Below are 21048 nucleotides of genomic sequence, written 5' to 3' on the forward strand. Positions count from 1 at the left end.
ATGACAGAATAAGCACATGGACGGATGCTCAACATTAGGAGCCGTTAGAGAGACACAACCTACAACCATGATCGGGTACCACTGCACATCTAAAAGAATGATAAACGCAAGAGATATTGACAATAGAACGGCTAAAATCAAAAACACAGGAAACAACAAATGTTGGTGAGGATGTGGAGAACAAGGAACCCTCATGCACTGTTGCTGGGAATGCAAACTGGTGCGGCCACTCTGGAAGACAGTATGGAGGTTCCTCAAAAAATTAAAAATAGAACTACCCTATGATCCAGTAATTGCACTATTGGGTATTTAACCAAAAAATACAACAACACTAATTCAAAGGGATATATCACCCCTATGTTTATTGCAGCATTATTTATAATAGCCAAATTATGGAAGCAGCCCAAGTGTCCAACAATTGATGAATGGGTAAAGATGAAGTGGTACATATATACAAGGGAACACTATTCAGACATAAAAAAGAATGAAATCTTGCCATTTGCAACAACGTGGATAGAGCTAATGAGTATAATGTCCAGCAAAATAAGCCAGAGAAAGGCAAATAGCATACTCACTCATATGTGGAATTTAAGAAATAAGACAAACAAGCAAAGGAAAAAGAGAGAGACAAACCAAGAAACAGACTCTTAAACTATAGACAACACACTGATGGTTACCAGCAGGGAAGTGGTGGGGAAAGGGGGAAACAGGTGATGGGGATTAAGGAATACACTTTATCATGATCAAATAAATAAAAAGAAACGAAGAGAGGTTATGAACATATCCTTCTTAGATAGATACACTGGATTACCTCAGCAGGTGTCTCGGTTTAAACTGATCAATGACAGTGTATTTATATTTATGAAGTTACGGTACCAAATATGACAAAATCACATGCAGAACAGGCATTTTGTAGTGATAGTTATATTCTTCTTCAGTGGAATTTAGCAACGATTTCATAAAATTGATGTGTATTTTCAACTTAAAGAGAAAAAAAATACTGACCATAGTAAGTGCTGTCGAGCATACGGAGCACCTGGAACTCTAAAGCATTGCTGGTAGGAATGCAGACTGGTGTAGCCACTCTGGAAAACAGTCTGGCAGTTTCTCATAAAACACACTTACCATCGTTGATTCGGCGATCCCAGTCCCAGGTATTTACTCAACAAATGGAAACCTGTTTCCACACAAAAACCTGTGCACACATGGTTAGCTGTTCTAGATATCATCACGTGGGTATGATTGACAGGTAAATGGCTTCAAAAAAATGTGGCACATTCTATACAACGGAATACTACGGGGCAGGAATAGAAAATGAACTTTGATAAACACAATCTGGATCAATCTCCAAGGCCTTATGCTGAGTGACAGAAGCCAGTCCCACAAGGTTACATCCTGTAAGATTCTACCTGTATGATGTTCTCGAAAGGAGAAAACTAGAACAGGGAGCAGATCTATGGTTGGATGGCATGAGTGGTGACAGGAAGCTGTAACTCAAAGGGTTGGCATGAGGAAGTTTTGGGGGTGAAGGGACCGTATCCTAATTGAGGTGAAAGTTCCATAAATCTGTGTTTGTGCCGCATTGTCCACAATAGCTAAATCGTGGAAGGAACCGAGATGCCCTTCAACAGATGACTGGAAGTTGTGGTCCATATATACGATGGAATATTACTCAGCTATCAGAAAGAACGAGTTCTCAACATTTGCTGCAACATGGACGGCACTGGAGGAGATAATGCTAAGTGAAATAAGTCAAGCAGAGAAAGACAATTATATGATTTCTCTCATCTATGGAACATAAGAACTAGGAAGATCGGTAGGGGAAGAAAGGGATAAAGAAAGGGGGGGTAATCAGAAGGGGGAATGAAGCATGAGAGACTATGGACTCTGAGAAACAGACTGAGGGCCTCAGAGGGGAGGGGGTGGGGGAAGGGGATAGGCTGGTGATGGGTAGTAAGGAGGGCACGTATTGCATGGTGCACTGGGTGTTATACGCAACTAATGAATCATCAAACTTTACATCAGAAACCGGGGATGTACTGTATGGTGACTAACATAATAAAAAAACATTAAAAAAAAAATTCAGAGCTGCACATCTAAAGAAAAGTTGGCTTTACTGTACGTTACTTCTAAAAGTTAAATAAGCTTTACAGAAAACTTTACAGCAAACCTAACAACTACATGGTGACAACCAGTTGGCCAAACAGATATTCTGGGAAGAGCATTCCAGGCAGAGTCAACAGCTCACACAGGTCTCTGGGCTGGAACAGGCCCAGTATGATCAAGCACCAGTGGGGAGGCCGGTGTGGCTGGAGTGGAGGACGCAGAGGAGGGGAGAGACGGCCAGAGATAGAACGGAGGGCCACTGTAAGGACTTTGGCTCCTGAGAGAAATGGGGAGCCACTGCAGGGTTTTGAGCAGTCGAGGAACGCAAACTGACTCTTCTGAAAGGATCATCGGTTTCTGTGTGGAGAACAGACTGGTGGCAGGGGGGAGAGGTTGAAGAGGGGATGCCCCTGAGGAAGCGATTACAGTAACCCAGGCGAGGAGGACTAGGGCTCAGTCCAGGGTGGCTGGGACAGATGTGGGGAGAAACGGTCGGGGTTTAGGTCTATTTTGAAGGTAGACCCAAGAAAATTTTCTGCTGGGTGAGACTGAGAGAAGTGAAGACGTCAAGGATGACTGCAAGGTTTCTGGCCTTGAGCGACCTCAAGGATGGATCTGGCGGCAGCTGAAGAGCGAGCAGCTTTAGGCGGAGCAGGCTGTAGGAAAGCACAGTAGTTCCATTTTCAATACGCAGCGTTTGTGATTTTATGAGACAGCCAAGTGGAAATTTCACTCTTGGCTGCAAAGACCGAGGCACGCCCAGGGGCCCTGGGCAGAAGTGAGTGCACTGTGTGTGGTAGGCCTTTGTCTGGAGAGCAGCTGTGGAAAGTTCTGGAGCACGGAGAGCACGTGTACTGCGGGAAGCTCACAGACTGGAAGGCGTCATCACCTGTCACTGATGTGTTCAGAGGCAGGATGTGTGCCCCGGTGTTGATTCAGGGTGAAGCTCGTTTGACTTGGTCCTCCAGACTCTCCTTGTTGCCGAAAATAAGGCCTTAGATGGTGAAGAAGGAGCCTCTGAGCTCAGTCTTAAATGAATCGGTCTTTTCTTGAAGTACGCACTTGAGATTTTGCTTTTCTGGCTGCCAAGCTTTGCTGTAATTGGTAGAGTGAGGCTGGGTGTACAGTGGATACAAGGGCACGTTACCAAGATGCAGTGTCCTGATGGAGGACACATTCAAAAGATTTTATATTGAACACATGCCTTGAGCTTTTTTTCCTTCCCCTGATGGTAATAAGGCAATTTTTTTCAAGGAGGAGATACTGATATGAAATCACCACCTTCTGTATCAATTTAGTATTCTTCAAGGTGTTTGAAATTCACGAGTATCTCAAGGGATACTGTTGATCATTGTTACCTTAGCCCTATTATACAGTGTCGGAATAACAAGATCTAGATATTTTTAACAGAATTTCATTTAATAAGTATATTTAAAGTTCATCTCTTCCAAAAACAGCATTTTAATTACATTCAAATTGTGTTCATTTTAAATATCAACAAACTCATCATTTACATACAGAGCTAGATATTAGAAAACAGAAGGAAAGTAAAACAAGTTTTATTTTGTTCAAAGTCCTCACTTCCAAATTTCGAACACCGTAAACTGCTAAATATATACCTCGACAAAATGTATATACATTATCAGAAAAAACACAAGTTGCTCTAAGAGGAAAAGAACTGTAGTACGCATACAGCAGAACATAATTCACATAGGCTCCATTTACAGGTATATCTCTCAGAGTATCAAACAAACAAACAAAAAACCAATAACTGCAAATGTAGGCAAACAGCACAGCTGCCATTCTAAACTACTGTGCTAACAGACAGTGCTTTCCAAGAGAAAGAAGCGTTCTCAAGATCTTACGCTGACCCATGACTTTTCACTTCTTTGTTCTCAAATGCAGAAGCGAAAAACTTAGACGAGCTGTCTTCCTGCCTTTAAATTAGATTCAGGTTGGTTTTTCTTCACATAGCAATAACCCAAATATATCATGAGAAGTGCTATCAAAGCTGTTCTCTTTAGACTTAGGAACTAAGACATTTCTTTCATTTTTCCCTGTACCTCTACGTCCCTTCAAAAAGCCTCAGGGAAAACTTTCTAGACAGGGGTGGTAAAGATATCAAATAAAGCTGAGATGAGAAAGAAATAGGAGAGTTGGCACTAACACAGGTTTATAAAAAATTACCTCCCATTTATTAAGCCATAAATGCAAAAAAAAAAAAAAAAAAAAAAAAGAAATCCAAAAATCTAAGTAGGACGGAAAGTCCTAGAAAACAAACAGGAGGCATTTAAATTGTGGTGCTGTGGGCTTTAGTGTGAAAGACAGACACCAACCAAGCTCTCAGTAAACTGCTGGGCACTTATTTTTTAACGCGTTTAATTCGTTTCCATTTTTAACTTGTTTAAATCAAGTTTCTCTAGCCAAAACGAAGGGGACGTAATGACTGCGCTCACGTTAGAGAGGTGTGAAGGCTGCACCACGGAAGGAAGGGAGGGGTGGGGCACACACCGGATTAAGAGGCAGGGCCAGGAGTAAGACAAGCACAAATCCGATCTGATCAAAGACAGGGAGGGACACCCAGGGTTTCCTTCAGATTTTACTGCACTTCATAATCAAAGATAAAGAACATCTCTCCTTTTCTTCTTAATGCATCTCAGGTTTAAAATGGCAGCATGAATAGTCCTTAATCAGCACACACTATTTTCAAAAGGGGCATTTTTAGAATTGGGTTGTTTGCTTGTTTTTTCCCAGCAAATCTTAAGCGCTGACTGTTCTAAAATGGTGCTCAGATGTACGGATACACTCAGGCTTTTCTTACAAGGAAACCATTTCCTTTGCACTAGAAAAAAAATCCTCAGTAAGAGTTATAAGTCAGTGTTCTCAACAAATGAAACATTTAACTTCAAATCGAGTATGTTTCAAATAACTGCTGTTGTGCCAGATAATGAAACTACTACTATTTTATTCAATTATAAACATATAATTAACGAACATTACATAATCATTCTTTACAATCACTATAAAAATTTAAATTACCCTTTTCTCTTTTATATGAAGATGGTGGGTCTTAAGGGACACTCTCGACCAGAAAAGCCCATTCACTCATAACACACACGTCCACCTCGGTTTCTGGAAGTCAGCGCTTCGGTGGTTTTAAATAGGTACGATGTTCTTCTGTAGCTAAGGGCTCTGAAGGAGGTTAAAAAAAAAAAAAAAAAAAAAAAAAAAAAAAGATAAGTAATGTGATGGGTGTCCTTAGGGACCACAAACAGTGCCAGTTCTCGGAGGCGAGGAGAGCGTGACCTGCGTTCAGTCGGCTGCGGCTTTGTCCCCCAGCGGAAGGCGCTCCCATAACTGCAGCAGCTGCTCGCCGACCTGGGGCTCCAACTCCTGCACGAAGCAGAAGGCAGAATAAACACGCAAGGGTCTGGACTGAACTTTTTTAAATCCCAAAACCTATGCGGTTAAGAATCTAAGAAAAGTCCACTGCATTTCATTTTTCTACCAGAACGTGATAAAATCATATGGCACACACTGCTCTAACTCTCTGCGTTGGGGTTTGTGACGTTCCCTTGCAGACTTCAAGATCAGAGCTAGCCTGCGGATATAGCAACTATTTGCGGCAAAATGGTAATTTCCATGGAGTTCTCCCAGAACTTCCATCTGGAAATAATGGATTTCCTTTTTAATGGAGATTTACCAACAGCACTCAGCTTCAGCTTTCAAAGGTTCACTATGAAACCTAGCTTATTAGACGTTTGGGGGTTTTAAAGAAATTATCGAGAGTATATGATATTCTTACCTTAGGAATTAGATTTTTTTCAAAATCCTTATGATAGAACAAAAATTAAAATATTCCAATACAATTGAAAAGAATGTCATTTATAGTCCTCTTGTGACACAATGTACATTTAAAAAGAATCCGAACACTTTTCATATGGTGATTTAAAGTGAGTCACACTGGTTTAAATAAATTATTAGCTGTGTGACCTTAGAATAATTTCTCCTGTCTATTTCTCCTAACTAAAACTGGGCTAATAACTCGATATGCATTAAATTAAATTACTTCGTATAAAGCAGCTAGCACCATGGTCCATATATATGGTTATTTCCATCCCCTTAACTAGTTCAAAATGCATGTCAGCAGCATGATAAAGGCAAAAGCAAACGTAACAGAAATAAAACAAGCCACAAAAATATAAAAAGGCTGTTATTTATGTTACATAATTAGTTAAAGGCACAAAGAAGTCAGGTACCATTGTTATCCTAAGACTTTGGTGAAATTACTTCAGAAGCACGCTCAGTTTTGAGCATATCTTCCATTAGTAAGACACCAGGAGCCTCCATGAAGTAACTCATGAAAGATTTTATGTGTATGTAATGACAGAGGGAAGCCAAAGTTACAAAGTGTCAGAAAGCCATGCGCTCTGTCAAACATGGTGCAAGCAGGTTTTCACCAGCTCTTTCACAAAGGTGACCCACCATCTCCCGTGTGCAATGGAACCTACGATCTGTACTCTCACATTTCCTCCTCAAACCACCAAATAACAGCAAAACGAAACAAAAAGAAAAGCAGAAGACAAATATCAAATGCCACTGTATACCTGGCCGTCTCTGCTGATCTGGACTTTCTTGTTGTCGTTCCAGGGATTGAGTAAGTGGTGAGCAAACTGAAAGGGAAGACTTTCCTTCCGGACCCACTCCACCTTGAATACTCCTCCCAGTCCAGCTGAGCCCCAGTCCTGGCTCTTCTCCCTTCCTATCTCAGAAGACATCCTAGAAAATCCCTGTGGGTATAATGAGGGCAAGGGGAAAGGTGAGGATGATATTAAAATTGTCTGAATTCAATTTATCTGAGAAAGCTCTGAGGTTTTTTAAATTTCAAGGTAAAAATGTAATACAAAAATAATAGATATCTCACAAAAACGAGTTACTTATTGCTTTTTATAAAAAGACGTATTAGCAAATTTTAGAGGGAAGACTGATTCCAGCCCTCTAACATAATTTCAATATGAACAGATACTTTCTAAATAATGTATTAACAGCCCTAAACCCACATTTATTCCATGATAAACAGATACACTCTAACCTGTAAGTTTTTACTTCCAAAAATTATAATAATATCAAATAATAAATTCCTTAGTTTCTAAATTCAGATAGACATCGAGTCAAGAGGAGTTAAGAAACACACTCAGTTTCTGGATTATCAATTCTAACTTCCTTGCCTATTTAAATAAATATTTTACCAAAAAGTCAAGCTTCTCCTTACTCTTAATCCACCTGAAATAGTAAATCTAAAGTTGTCCTCAGAAGGAGAAATATCTTATCTAGAGAGGTTCTGGTAAGACGAGGAAAACAACGGGATCCCTAGAATCGTTCCCTTGAAGAGGTAACGCTACCTCCCTCATGCGCAGTCAAGCGAAATGTGTTCTTGCATCCCGATACAATAAAAAGCCAGGGTGATTTTGGGGTTTTGTTTTAATCTGCGTGGTCTAACCTGCAGCCAGAACAACCCCATTTTACTGGTTCAGGATGGCTCACCTGGAAATGTCCAGATCCTTGAACAGAAAATACCAAGTAAACCATGCTGCTTTCCCAAAACGCTCGATTTAGCTTCCGCTCATTACTAGGGGTTGTAGACCAGATACCCTTCTGTTGAGAAATTTCAAGGTTTCTCAAATTGCTACTCTTCATTATGAAGTATCGAATAGGCATGTTTGGTCTTGGTGAAGGAGATTTTGAGCCCTATAAAAGAATGCATAAGTTCTTGAAAGGTAATTTGACCTTTCGAAATCAATAGGCTCCATTAAATAACATCTTCATAAACATATAAACCAAAATATTTTACCAAATGTTCAACAAATGCAAATAGCTCCGTCACGCCTGAAAAGCTACAGAAGACTCCATCAAAATGAGGTTAAAGAGCCAAAACCAAGCACTCATTTTCAAGAGCATTCGAAATCCCTTATCAGGAAAGGATCCTGGATTACAAACTTTGATTTATGCTCCAAACGTACTTTCAGAAAATATTTTAATAAACTTGCAAAGGCTGAAAACAAAACAAAAATTGCTCCAGCTTACGTACAGCCTGGGTACAGTTTCCAGGCAACAGTGCAGGGACAAACAGAACCCCGGTCTCCCTGCACTGCAGAGATGGAGCCTGGAGTCAAGAGGCCCAGGTAGTCAGTCAGTTTGCACAGCAGCGTGCTGGATAGAAGAGAGTTGCATAGAAATAGAGTTCCGAGGAACTGCAGAGGGGTCCCCACAAGTTTCTGACTACGTAGTTAGTGACCTGTACAGGAGTCAGAAAACATGACCTAACGCCAGGGAGATCCAGTGGAAAGCAGGAGACTCCACCATTGCCCGGGGCTCACACAGGGTTGGAAGTATCCCACGTTATCCCCAGCTAGAGCGCAAAGAACTGCTAATACAGAGAGCATTAGCCCACAGAAGCCTCACACCTTAGTACTGAAACTAAATTAGTACCAGAATGAAAACTGCTCTGGACCTGCCGTAACATTGCTAAAAAGTAGATCTCGACATGATTAAACGGATTCCAACTAACTTAAGCTATGTACCAGAATGATGTCTGACAGTACTTAAAGGAACACAACAAAAATCCAGCAGCCAAACAAAACTAGAAGGAATGCAAAGAAACAGGAGAACGTGACCCATAACCAGGAAAAAAATGAACAAACAGCGAAAGATTCAGATCTGGCAGATGATGGAATAGGAGACAAGAATGTCAGAGCAGCTATTATAAATCCAGGCACTGTGTTCGAGAAAGTAACGTGAACTTGAACATGCTTTTTGAAAGGAGAAATGGAAGGTATTTTTTGAAAGACCGAAAGGGCACTCTGGAGATGAAAATATGATACTTGCAGTGACAAATACAGTAGAAAGAATACACAGCCGATGAGACAGTACAGATAAAAACCTCAGTGAACCCACAGACATTGACAGAGAAACCATCTCAAATGAAACGAAGAGACAAAAACAACTGAAAAAAGTGAAGAAAGCTTCAGTGACCTGTGGAATAGTATCCAAAGTCCCAAAAAGGAGGGGGAAGTGGTGAGATTAAAAAAAAAAAAAAAATGTGAGGAAATAATGGTCCTAAATTTTCCAGAATTGATGCAAACTATAAATACATAGATTAAATAAGAACTACAAATAGTAACATACCAAAATCAAATTGCTGAAAATCAGTGATAAAAAGAAAAGCTTAAATGCAGCTAGAGGAAAAAAAACCAAACATTATATACAGGGAAATAAACATAACAATGACAGGAAGCCTCCCTCAGAAACTGTAAATGAAAAGATAAAGGAATGACATCTCTGCATAAAGAAAACCACTGTCAACCTAGAATTATATACACAGTAAAAACATCTTCCAAAAATAAAAGTGAAAAAGGTTTTCCAGACGAAAGCTTAAAGAATTCATTTCCAGAATATCTGTACTAAAAGAAATGTTAAAAGATTTCTAGATAGGAGGCACCTGGGTGGCTCAGCCATTAAGCGTCTGCCTTCAGCTCAGGTGATCTCAGGGTCCTGGGATTGAGCCTGCATCGGGCTCCCTGCTCAGTGGGGAGTCTGCTTCTCCCTCTCCCACTCCCCTTGCTTATGTTCTCTCTTTGTCAAATAAATAAATAAAATCTTAAAAAAAAAAAAAGGTTTCTAGAGAGAAGTGTATTAAGGAGGGCACGTATTGCATGGTGCACTGGGTGTTATACGCAAGTAATGAATCATGGAACTTTACATCAAAAACTGGGGATGTACTGTATGGTGACCAACATAATATAATAAAAAAACATTATTATTAAAAAAAAAAAAAGAAGTGTATGATCCAAGATAGAAATTCACATCAACACAAAAGAATAAAGAGCACAAGAAATGGTAAATATTGAATAAATATGGAAGACATTTGACTCTTTTTCTAACTCTTTGTAATTTACTATGAAGTAATAAAAAATAGTCGTCTGTGTACATTGTAGTACACTGTGACATTTTTAACATATGTAGAAATAAAATGCATGAGACCAATAACACAAAGGACTGAGGGGTAAAATAAAAATACACTGTTGCAAGCTTCTCAAACTATACCTGAAGAGGCATAATACTGATCCGAGATATGCCAAGGAAAGTTAAAAAGAGCTTCAGGAGTGAATTCTAGCAAACATTTAAGGAAAAAAAATCGTATCAATTCTAGGCACCTCTTCCAAAAACCTTAAGTGAAAGGAAGACTTCCCAACTAATCTTATGAGGCCAGCATTACCCTGATACTAAAACTATGCAAAAATCACACAAGAGAAGAGAACTACAGAATAGCCCTCATGAACAAAGATCCCAAACTCGACAGAAGTTTTGATTAAGCAAAATCAAACCCAATAATATTTAAAATAATCATCATGACCAACTGAGGCATAAAAATTTAAAAATCAGTCAATGAAATCCACTTTATTAATAGAAGAAAAAAGAGAATTGTGTTATCATTTCAGTAGATGTAAAAAAAAAAAAAAAAAAGAGCACTGAACATACTTCAACATTTATTCCTAATAAACCCTCTCAGCAAACTAACTCCAAAAGGAAATGTCCCACAGTTATGTTATCATAAACGGTGACATGTAACTAGGGACTACCTTTTCCTCTAAGGTCAAGGCAAAGATGTCTACTCTCAACACTTTGTATTCGACATTTTGCTGGAGGTTCTAATCAGAGAGAACAGGCAAGAAAAGAAATAAACAGAATCAATACTAGAGAGAAAAAAGAAAAACTACCTTTATTAACAGATGAAAGGATTATGCATGTAGAGAATCCTGAGAAATCTACATAAAAAGCTAACAATAAATGGAATAAGATCATGGCATGCAGGGTAAATACACAAAAGTCAAATGTATCTCTATATGCTAGCAAGGAACAACTGGAAGTTAAAAATTTTAAAGAACAGCATCAAAAATATAAAATACTTAGAGATCACCTTAACAAAAAAATGTGTAATACCTGAGCTCTGAAATTTACAAAACGCTCTTGTGAAAAATCAAAGAATATCAAAAGAAATGCAGATGTATACCATGCTTATGGATTAGGAAACTAACAACTGTTTTCGGTTTTCTTCCAACTGACCTACAGATTCAATGCAATTCCACTTAATACCAAAAAATGTTTCTGAAGCAATTAACAAGCATTTTCTAAAGTTTATATGAACACCTAGAACACTAGAACACCTAGAATACCAAAACAATTGGACAAAGTTGGACAAAAAAAATGTACTGGTTTCAAGACTTAATATAAAGCTACTATAATCAACTCGCTGTAACAGAGGCGAAACGAGAGGTATACAGATCAATGCAACAGAATATAGTCCAATAAACAGACCACATTATTTATGGTCAATCGATTTCCGACAAAGGTGCCAAGATAATTGAACAGAAAAGGTAATCTTTTCAACAAATGGTGCTAGAACAACTGCACAGGCAAATGCCAAAACATTGTGACCCACTCATACTATAAACAAAACTGAAGAGCATATAGCCAAATATAAGAGCTCTCGCTGCGACATTTCTAGAAGAAAACTTGGGGGAAAATCTTTGTAATCCTGAGTTAAACAAAGATTTATCTTTTTTTAAGATTTACTTATTTGAGAGAGTGAGCCTGCGCACACGCACGCATAAGAGGGGAGGGGGCAGAGGGAGAGGATCGTCAGGCAAACTCCCCGCTGGGAGTAGAGCCCCATGGTGGGGGCATCTCGATCTCAAGACCCTGAGATCATGACCTGAGCCAAAACCAAGAGTTAGATGCTCAACTGACTAAGCCACCCAGGCATAAAGACTTCTTAGGACACAAAACACATGAACCATAACAGAAAAATAGATGAAACCAAAATAGAAAAAAATAGCTACAATGGACTTCAACAAAATTAAAAGCACTGCTCTTCAAAAAACACTTGTTAAGAAAATGAATATGCAGGCACAGACTGTAAGAAAAAGCTGCAAAGCATATATAATTAAGATCTGTATCTAGAATATATTTTTTTAAATCTTACTATTAAATAAAAAGGACAAACAACCAGTAATCAAAAAAAGCTTAACAAAAATTTGAACAGATAACTTCACACCAAAGAAAATCCAGGAACGGCAAATACGCACATGAAAAGATGCCCGACTTCATTAGTCACTGGGGAAACGCAAATTAAAACTACAATGGGGTATTCACTTATGTACCCACCAGAATGGCTAACATTAAAGAGATTGATAATGTCAAGTATTGTCAAGAATATGGAGCATATGGGACCCTCATAGATGACTGAAGGGAATGGAAAAAAGTACAGCCATTTTGGAAAATATGGATAGTTTCTTGTAAAGTTAAACCTACACTTAACCATACAATCCCACAATTCTACTCCTGGGTGTTTACCCAAGAATAGAAACCATACGTACACACACAGACTTGTCCTTGAATATTACCCAGCTTTATTCATAACAGCCAAAAAGTGGAAACAACCCAAATGTCCATCAACTGGTGAACAGATAAACATTCTATGGTTATTAGCCATACTATCCAGCAATAAAAAGTAATGAACTAATAACACACTGAATAATTTGGATGAATTTCAAAAGTGAAATAAGCCAGTCACAAAAAACTACATACATATGATTCCATTCAGAGCAAACTGCAGAAAAAGCAAAATTCTAGAGACAGAGAGCAGTTCAGTGGTCATCATGATTCAGGGCTGGTGGGAGGGTCCTGTACGTGGCTGTGATACGTTTACATAATTGTATACATTTGTCAAAATTCACTGATTTGTACAGTTTAAACTGGTGAATTTTATTGTGTATATACCTAAATATATTTAAATATAAAACACCCTAAAACCTAAGAATGCAAATCCACAAGAAACATTTATTTTTCTCTTATTTAACAAGAGTGTTTCAGCAGACACTTTTCCCAGAACACAACATGTACTTAAATAACCTTAATCGAATACTTACTCAGTACCAACAACACAGGAAATTAAAAGTAAACATACTCTCAACATTTGAAATCATTCGTATTACAAATTTTTTCAAAGACACATAGTTCTCAATTCCCTACCAACACTTCCTATCTTCCTAACCCACCCTATCTTGTACTTTTTAATATAACCACTGAATTGGAGAAATCAATTAGTAATTCAAAGAAACCAGTGTTTTCAATTCTGAAATCACAAACCAAAACTAATTTGAGATCATCTTGTTATTTAACAAAAAAAGGTTCTAATGATACAGAAAGGAAAGGGTGGACAGCTGAGTTACGTGCTATCGGTAAACCATCTGTTAGTTTGAAAACATCCCAAGATGGTGCTAACCAGGAATCTCTGGCAAGCAGGAAAAATTAAAGAATTTATGCAAGGTGTCTCAAGTCTGCCAGATTCAACTTATAACGAGAACAAAGACCACGATTAGTAACCGCAAGTAGAACTGTTTTGTCATCTTGCTTCCGTATGTAATGTGAAATGTGCTAGCAATCTGTTCCTTGCTACGGGAACTTGTAGATACTCTACCTTTCCTGAGGATGGAGGAGAAGGGCTAGCACAAGGACTTGGGTAGCTACTGCTGTCTGTAGATTTCACAGAAGATTGATCCGATCGGTCATCAGTGCTTCGCTTAGGATGTAAAATTCCTCTATCTTTGTACTTCTGAGGTGGGTGCAGTGCTGGAGATGGAGATTTCATCAGTACTCTTGAGTGGGAAGGAGGAAACAGAGACCAGTGACACACAACTTCAGAACACAAAGCAGATTCCATTTCAAACCAAAGTTCCAGTGGCATTATGATATACGAAATAATATTTAAAAAGGGAATTTCATTCTTCTCTCACATTTAGAAGTTAAAAAACATCTGAGATATTAGGGTGCCCTTACACAAACAATAGGTAAAAAAATATTTTTAACAGTCTACAGAAGTTCTTAACTTAATGTTAACAAAGACTCAAAGTATTATTTCCCTTACAAAATTACTAACCTCTTGTATGATGCTATCGGAGAGGTCTTCAACATTATATAATTATTTAAATACATCTATGCTAATGGCCCTTGCTAGAATATCACCCACTCTACTTCCCTTCCACTTTCACAGAACATCTTAGAGCCAAGTAAAATACATTTTAAAAGCATACCAAAAAATTATGGTATGATAAAGTATTAAAATACTGCTGGACTAGAGTCAGGAGAGAAGACTTCTAGGACAGTACTAAATTTACAACTACCTAAGTTATGTGATCCTGGGCAAGTCTCTTAACTTATCTGAGCTTTAATTTACTTATGTGTTAAAAGTAATCCTTTTAAGGATTTACTAGATAAACTGTAAGGTTCTTCTATTCTAAAATTCTGTGAATAAATGCAGCAAAGTTGGCAGTCAGGAATTTTATAATTTTTCTAAAAGACATTAAGAAAAGAAAAAGACATTGAGTACTTCCTGAAGTCATGCAATACAAAGTTCACAGCACCACCTATAAAATACACTTGCCAAAATATTAGCTCTCATCAAGCCCTGAGAGCTAACTACCAGTTTAGACGAAATACACATGGTATGGCAACAAATAAGACCAAGAAGAAACAGACAAATCCAGAATGTGGTATTATCTCCACAGTACCACCAACCCACTTTCTTCAAAAAAGTGAACAGAGGGGGTGTCTGAATGGCCCAGTCGGTTGAGCATTGCCTTCGGCTCACGTCATGATCCTGAGGTGTCCTGGGATTAAGGCCCGCGTTGGGCTCCCTGCTCAGCAGGGGAATCTGTTTGTCCCCCTCTCTCTCCCCCTCCCTTCCCCCTGCCCCGCTCATGCTCTCTCTCTAATAAATAAAATCTTAAAAAAAAAAAAAAAAAAGGTTAACAGAGGAACTACTCTAGATTACAAAAGCCTCAAAAACGTGACGACCTGATGAGTCTTCCCTGGATGCTAATTCAAATAAATGTGTAGTATGACAACTGGGGAAATTATCATTTTACTGGGATTGATAACTGGATTTTGATTATGTAGGAAAATTACCTCAATTTTTTTTAAGTAGGCTCCATGCCCAATATGGAGCCCAACACCGGGCTTGAACTCACAAACCTGAATTCAAGACCTGAACCAAGATCAAGAGTCAGATGCCTAACCGGCTGAGCCATCTAGTCACCCCAAAATTCCTCTATTTTTAAGAGATGCATATTTAAATATGGAAGGGTAAAATGACATGATGTGTGGGATTTATTTTGAAATATGGAAACCAAAAAAGAAAGCCAAGAGCAAATGAAGAAAATTTGGTTAGATACAGCAAGCAGGTAAAAATCTTGGTAACTGCTGAATGTGGGCTATGGAGTTCATTATGGCATATCATTCAGTTTGCTGTGTTTAACAATATTTATAATAAACAAGTTTAAAACAAAAAAAGATGTGTTTAATAATTCAAAAACTTCCATAGACTCCTGCAATCATAATTACTCTTCCTTCAAGAATAACTACCTCAGATCCAGGATTATTTCTTTCACAAATGAAATAAAATAGCTAATTTAAAGATATTAACAAAAGACTATCTAATGAACGCACATCTGAAACATCAACAACCTGCTAAGAAGTATAAAAAACCTTTCAGGGGTTTTTTCCTCTCGTGAATTGATGTTCAGTGCATTATGTAAATTCAACCCCCCTAAAATCACATCGTTCTTACCCTGGCAACTCGGTGACCTGAAAATTAGGCAACAGAACTTAATGCGAGTAAAATCTTATTAAAATAAAAATGTATTTTCCTGTCTACCTTTTGGTTTTCAAACTGATCTTTTAATCTGAGCTCCATTCTAGCTTCTCTCTCTCGTATTTGGCTTCCCTGGAAAATTCTATTAAGTTGGAAACAAAGCCTTCTGTGAGCCCCTCAACCTAAATTTTCATTTAAGAAGTTCTGACACGGAATTCATTTTACCTCATTTCTTTCATAGAAAAGATGCACTTGTCCTCTGCCATCAAATTATTATTTAGAAAATGACAAGCAAAAAACACATTGGTTTAAGATGGAACATTGGCAAGCAATTTCTATTATTTTAATAGTTTCTTAAACTATTTTAAAATAGTTTCAATAAGATGTTTTTATTAGGGGTGCCTGAGTGGCTCAGTTGTTAAGTGTCTGCCTTCGGCTCAGGGTGTGATCCCAGAGTCCTGGGATTGAGCCCTACATCAGGCTCATCCACTGGGAGCCTGCTTCTTCCTCTCCTGCTCCCCCTGCCTGTGTTCCCTCTCTCACTGGCTGTCTTTCTCTCTGTCAAATAAATAAATAAAATCTTTTAAAAATTAAAAAATAAAAAATAAAAATAAAATTATTTAATCTATACATCTTATCACTGTAGAGTGAAAACTGTAACTATAAATACTTTCTCTCCAAGAAGTAATCTCACAAAGACTGTTAATTTCTCCCTTCAAAAATAAACCTTCCTAAGAGTCCTCATTCTCTTCTCCACCAAGTCCATCAACTCCAGGCCTTATCTATTAATACTACCAAAAGTCTGAAGGTAGATGAAATTCCAGAACTCACTGTTCAACAGGTATACCAGAAAATGAAGAGTGCCAGGCTACAACTTGTAAGAAAATGAAAATGCTGGATCCCAGTATCACAGGTGAAAAACTAAATTTATAAAACAATCTATATCTGAATTATAACTAATATTACATTTTATAATTTTGATTTTCTTAATTGTATTAAATTTCTAACTTTTATTAAATAGGCATGTATTGGGGCGCCTGGGTGGCACAGTAGTTAAGCGTCTGCCTTCGGCTCAGGGCGTGATCCAGGCATTATGGGATTGAGCCTCACATCAGGCTTCTCCGATGGGAGCCTGCTTCTTCCTTTCCCACTCCCCCTGCTTGTGTTCCCTCTCTCGCTGGCTGTCTCTATCTCTGTCAAATAAATAAATAAAATCTTTAAATAAAAAAATAGGCATGTATTACTTTAAGAGGAAAGGAAGTTTTTTCCCAAAAATGTGTGTGTGCAAATATATGCACACACACATATACATTTGCATTGATACACACACATACACATACACACAACACACAGAGTCTCTATGAACCTAACGGGTTTTTATAGATGGCCTAGGAATAACATTACCACATAACAATTTCTATGGAAATCTAGTCCCACATTCTAAACCATTATTCAAGTAAGCTTTTAGAACCATCTTTCAAAAAGTGGGTAGTAGCTAAGAAGAAAATGTGCATTTTACTCTTCTATTGCCCGGCAGAACCTACATCAGAGAGAAACATTCAGGAACACACATTATGAGAAGATTTTCTTGGGAAATCACTGCATTATTCCTCAAATGTAATATCTGAAGAACTTGGAAACCAGTATGGATTAGTCCCCTATAACTGAAGTCTGACCTGAGAAAGCCGTATGCTTCATTCAAACATGCCAATCTGCCCAAAAGAAGACACTAACAGTCCCATCTGATCCTTAAAGAACAGTAAACATCACATATCTCTTATGTTTTCACCGTTTCTATTTTCAGTTTTTCTAACGCTGAAATATTCTTACCACACAGACTTTCTACCAATATTGCCAAAACTAGCATTATGGACAAGAATATTGTTTTTGTTATCAATTTTAACAGGGAAAAAATATTTTAACTGATACAAAGAAACTTAAATTTGGTTCTAACAAATATTCTTTCACAACAAATATTTTTGAATCATGGTCAATGATTCATTACAACCACTATTATATAATCAAAACACATTTTTGGATAAATAATTCAATATAAAAGCTCTCTTATTTCTTTTTTTTTTTAAGATTTTATTTATTTATTTGACAGAGGTAGAGACAGCCAGCGAGAGAGGGAACACAAGCAGGGGGAGTGGGAGAGGAAGAAGCAGGCTCATAGCAGAGGAGCCTGATGTGGGGCTCGATCCCATAACGCCGGGATCACGCCCTGAGCTGAAGGCAGACGCTTAACCACTGTGCCACCCAGGCGCCCTAAAAGCTCTCTTATTTCTAATTGCTAAATGCTGGAAAGAAAAGAAGAATTTGGCTAAAGTCTAACAGATTTTCCCCTTACAGTAAATTTGTTTACTTATTATCTGCCTCCCTTGGATAAAAGATGAACTCTATGAAGGAAGAGATCGTGTCTGTTTGGTACACTGCTGTATCTCTTACACCAAGAACAACACGCGTTTAATGTGTCACTGAATAAATGAATGAATAATTGATCTCCTGTAGGAATACTAGTCAGCAATATTGATACCTAGGTAAGACTTGTGAGGAGGTAGTTCTTTTAAATGGCCACAGCCCACACTTCTTGCTGTAGCATATCTGGGAAAGATATTACTTGACATGCATCAATGAAAATACGTGATTTTAAAATATTGGTAGCTTTTTAACAGATCCTAAATTTGAGAATTCTTGAAATTAAACATTTTGAGTTTTTCCTGATAAAAAAATTTCCTTATTAAATGACTCATAGATATCAGTAGCTTAAAATCCTTCATATTATCTTAATACTTGTAAGAACTATGTCTTAAAAGTAAAAAATTTGGGGCTCCTGGGTGGCACAGTCGGTTAAGTGCCCAACTCCTGGTTTTGGCTCGGGTTGTGATCTCAGGGTCGTGAGATCAAGCCGGGTGATGGGCTCTGCACTCAGCAGGGAGTCTGCTTAAGACTCTCTCTCCCTCTCCCTCTGCCCCTCCCCACCTCAAATAAACAAATCTTTAAAAAAAAAAAAAGTAAAAAACTCTTCCCATTTCTTGTACCCTTTTTGTATATTTTAGATTACAAGTAATTTTTAAATATTACAAAAGCACATGATTCTATGATAAATAATTCATTTTCCTGGGAAAAAATGTCTCCCGTTTTGATGAAATGGTATCAATTTACCTTTCGGCAGTAGCAGACTCGTCCGAAAAGTCAGTATCTGCTGAAGTTTTCCTACTATTATTTGACCTCCAAGACGATGCCAGAGGAAGTTCTTCTGAAGACATAGGCCTCGGCCTCTGGCCGATTCCGGATGGCTGCTGTAAGCCCGCGGACTGTTCTTCAGTGCTGAGAACAGCTATGATGGCTCTTATGGTGGCTTCATCAACTTGAGACCAGGGTTTGGACGGAGCTCTCATCCGGCGTAAAAACAAGCTGTGCCACTTGTGCCTGAGCTGCAGCAGCAGACTGGCCGCCTGCAACAGAACACCCCCCTCAGCCACGCCGGTCCCAGCAAGATGGAGGCCCCACCTGCAAGACACCCACTCACTAGTGAAGGTCTGCAGCTGTCTGCAAAGGACACTTGGCCACTTGTCAGGAAGTAATGCATTTCATTCTTTTTGTTGCAAGAATGAGATCAAATTGCTGCTTTACCATATCTGAGGACTAGAGACACAAAATCACATGGAACAGTCCAATGGAAGAGATGGCAAATAATGTGTGGGTAGAGTGTGATTAAAACTGGAAGAGTAACAGCAGAGCAAATAAAGAAAAATACATTTAGTTCCTTTCATATTTTATTTTAGTGCCTGTAGAACATCCACATGGTGATCCAGAGGGCAGCCAGACTCACAGGTGCAGAGAAAGGCCGGAGCTAGAAATACAGACAGACTTGGGAGCCATCCGTGCATTAATGGTTACTAAATCTACGCACAGAGGTGAGGTCCCTAGGGATTGTGCAGAGACATGAAAAGAGCAGAGTAAAGCCCTGAGTACTGGAGAGTATCTAACATTTAAGGCACAAACACATACAGCAGAGTCAGTGAAAGAACCTAAGAAGGAATGACTTTTTAAGAAAGAAGAAGAATCAGGAAAGATTAATGTCAGAGTAACTTGTTAGGACAGGGGTGAGGAGGAAAAATGGGGAAGGGCAGAATTACACAAGGAAGGGTATGGACAACAGTGCCAAACATGAGAGAAAGGGTGAATTCAAGGACAGTGGGCTAGCCTTGGACAACGTGGGGGACATGCTGACCTTGGCAAGGACAGTTTCAGGGAAGGAAGGGCTGGTGCAAATGAAAGTGGGGCTCCCGGAGGCTGAAGCGATGAGTGAACAGAGAGTAAAAAAGTAAACCTAGCCATTTGTAGACTATTGACAGCTTTGCTGACCACCTGACCCCTCAAAAAATATATATATATATATAGTAGGATCTCTTAAACACAGAGAGAGAGCTTTTTCTATCTTTTGTAATTATGCGTCCTAGCTAAGGCACAGAAGACTGAATGAATGCAAGGATTCATTAACTCTCTGAATTTGTTACATACTAACAGTTGACCATTAGGAGTGGTTCAATGATATGAGTCACATCGCTTCAACTTTTTCTTTGTTGTAGTTTTTAAAATTATCGATTTTTAGCTATTTGACAGATTGAAAGCAAAATAATCATGCCATATTTACTACTGGAGTTCAAGTCTAAACCTGTGAAAAATTAATGTAGCAAATTTTTAATATGGCAAAGCAACCTTAAGCTCTATTTTAGCCAAGTGAAACATAATCTGAAATTACATTAGAACATTTCCCTTGTCTCCAAACTATTTGGTGCAACAACATATAGCTCGGTGGATTTCACCACTTACTGCACATCTTCTCCCTTCCTTCCCCCAATAATATGTATACTGGAAAATGTGCATTTGTCTGAGGAATTATTTTGTTTGCTACAACTTAATGAATCTCAAAGCTTTAAGTAAATGTACCTCAGGCTACTCAGATTTTTTTATGAACTTTATAACTACACTTAAAACCCTTAATTCCTGGGGCACCTGGGTGACTCAGTTAAGCATCTGACTCTTGATTTTGGCTCAGACTGTGATCTCAGGATCATGAGATCAAGCCCCCCATTGGGCTCTGCCCCCAATGGGGAGTCCGCCTGAGATTCTCTCTCTCCTTCTCCCTCTGCCCCTCCCCTCGCTGATGCACACTCTCTCAAATAAATAAACCTTTAAAACAAAAAACCCTTAATTCCTATTTC

General features: G+C 38.5%; 1 protein-coding gene across 1 annotated transcript in view; it reads right to left on the bottom strand.

Moving 5' to 3' along the window:
- Positions 1-2097: 2097 nt before the first annotated feature.
- The window catches only part of YTHDC2 (YTH domain containing 2), a 71005-nt gene continuing 52054 nt past the window's right edge, over positions 2098-21048 (bottom strand). The window contains exons 25-30 of the mRNA XM_008709487.2: positions 18983-19275; positions 13646-13823; positions 7651-7854; positions 6714-6896; positions 5413-5499; positions 2098-5298 (exon numbers count right to left, since the gene is read on the bottom strand). Coding sequence (XP_008707709.2) covers positions 5419-5499; positions 6714-6896; positions 7651-7854; positions 13646-13823; positions 18983-19275 — 939 coding nt within the window. The 3' untranslated portion in view covers positions 2098-5298; positions 5413-5418. The remainder of the gene's footprint in view (positions 5299-5412; positions 5500-6713; positions 6897-7650; positions 7855-13645; positions 13824-18982; positions 19276-21048) is intronic.

This window comes from Ursus maritimus, unplaced genomic scaffold (genome assembly GCF_017311325.1).
Source record: "Ursus maritimus isolate PB19 unplaced genomic scaffold, ASM1731132v1 scaffold_5, whole genome shotgun sequence".
NCBI lineage: Eukaryota > Metazoa > Chordata > Mammalia > Carnivora > Ursidae > Ursus > Ursus maritimus.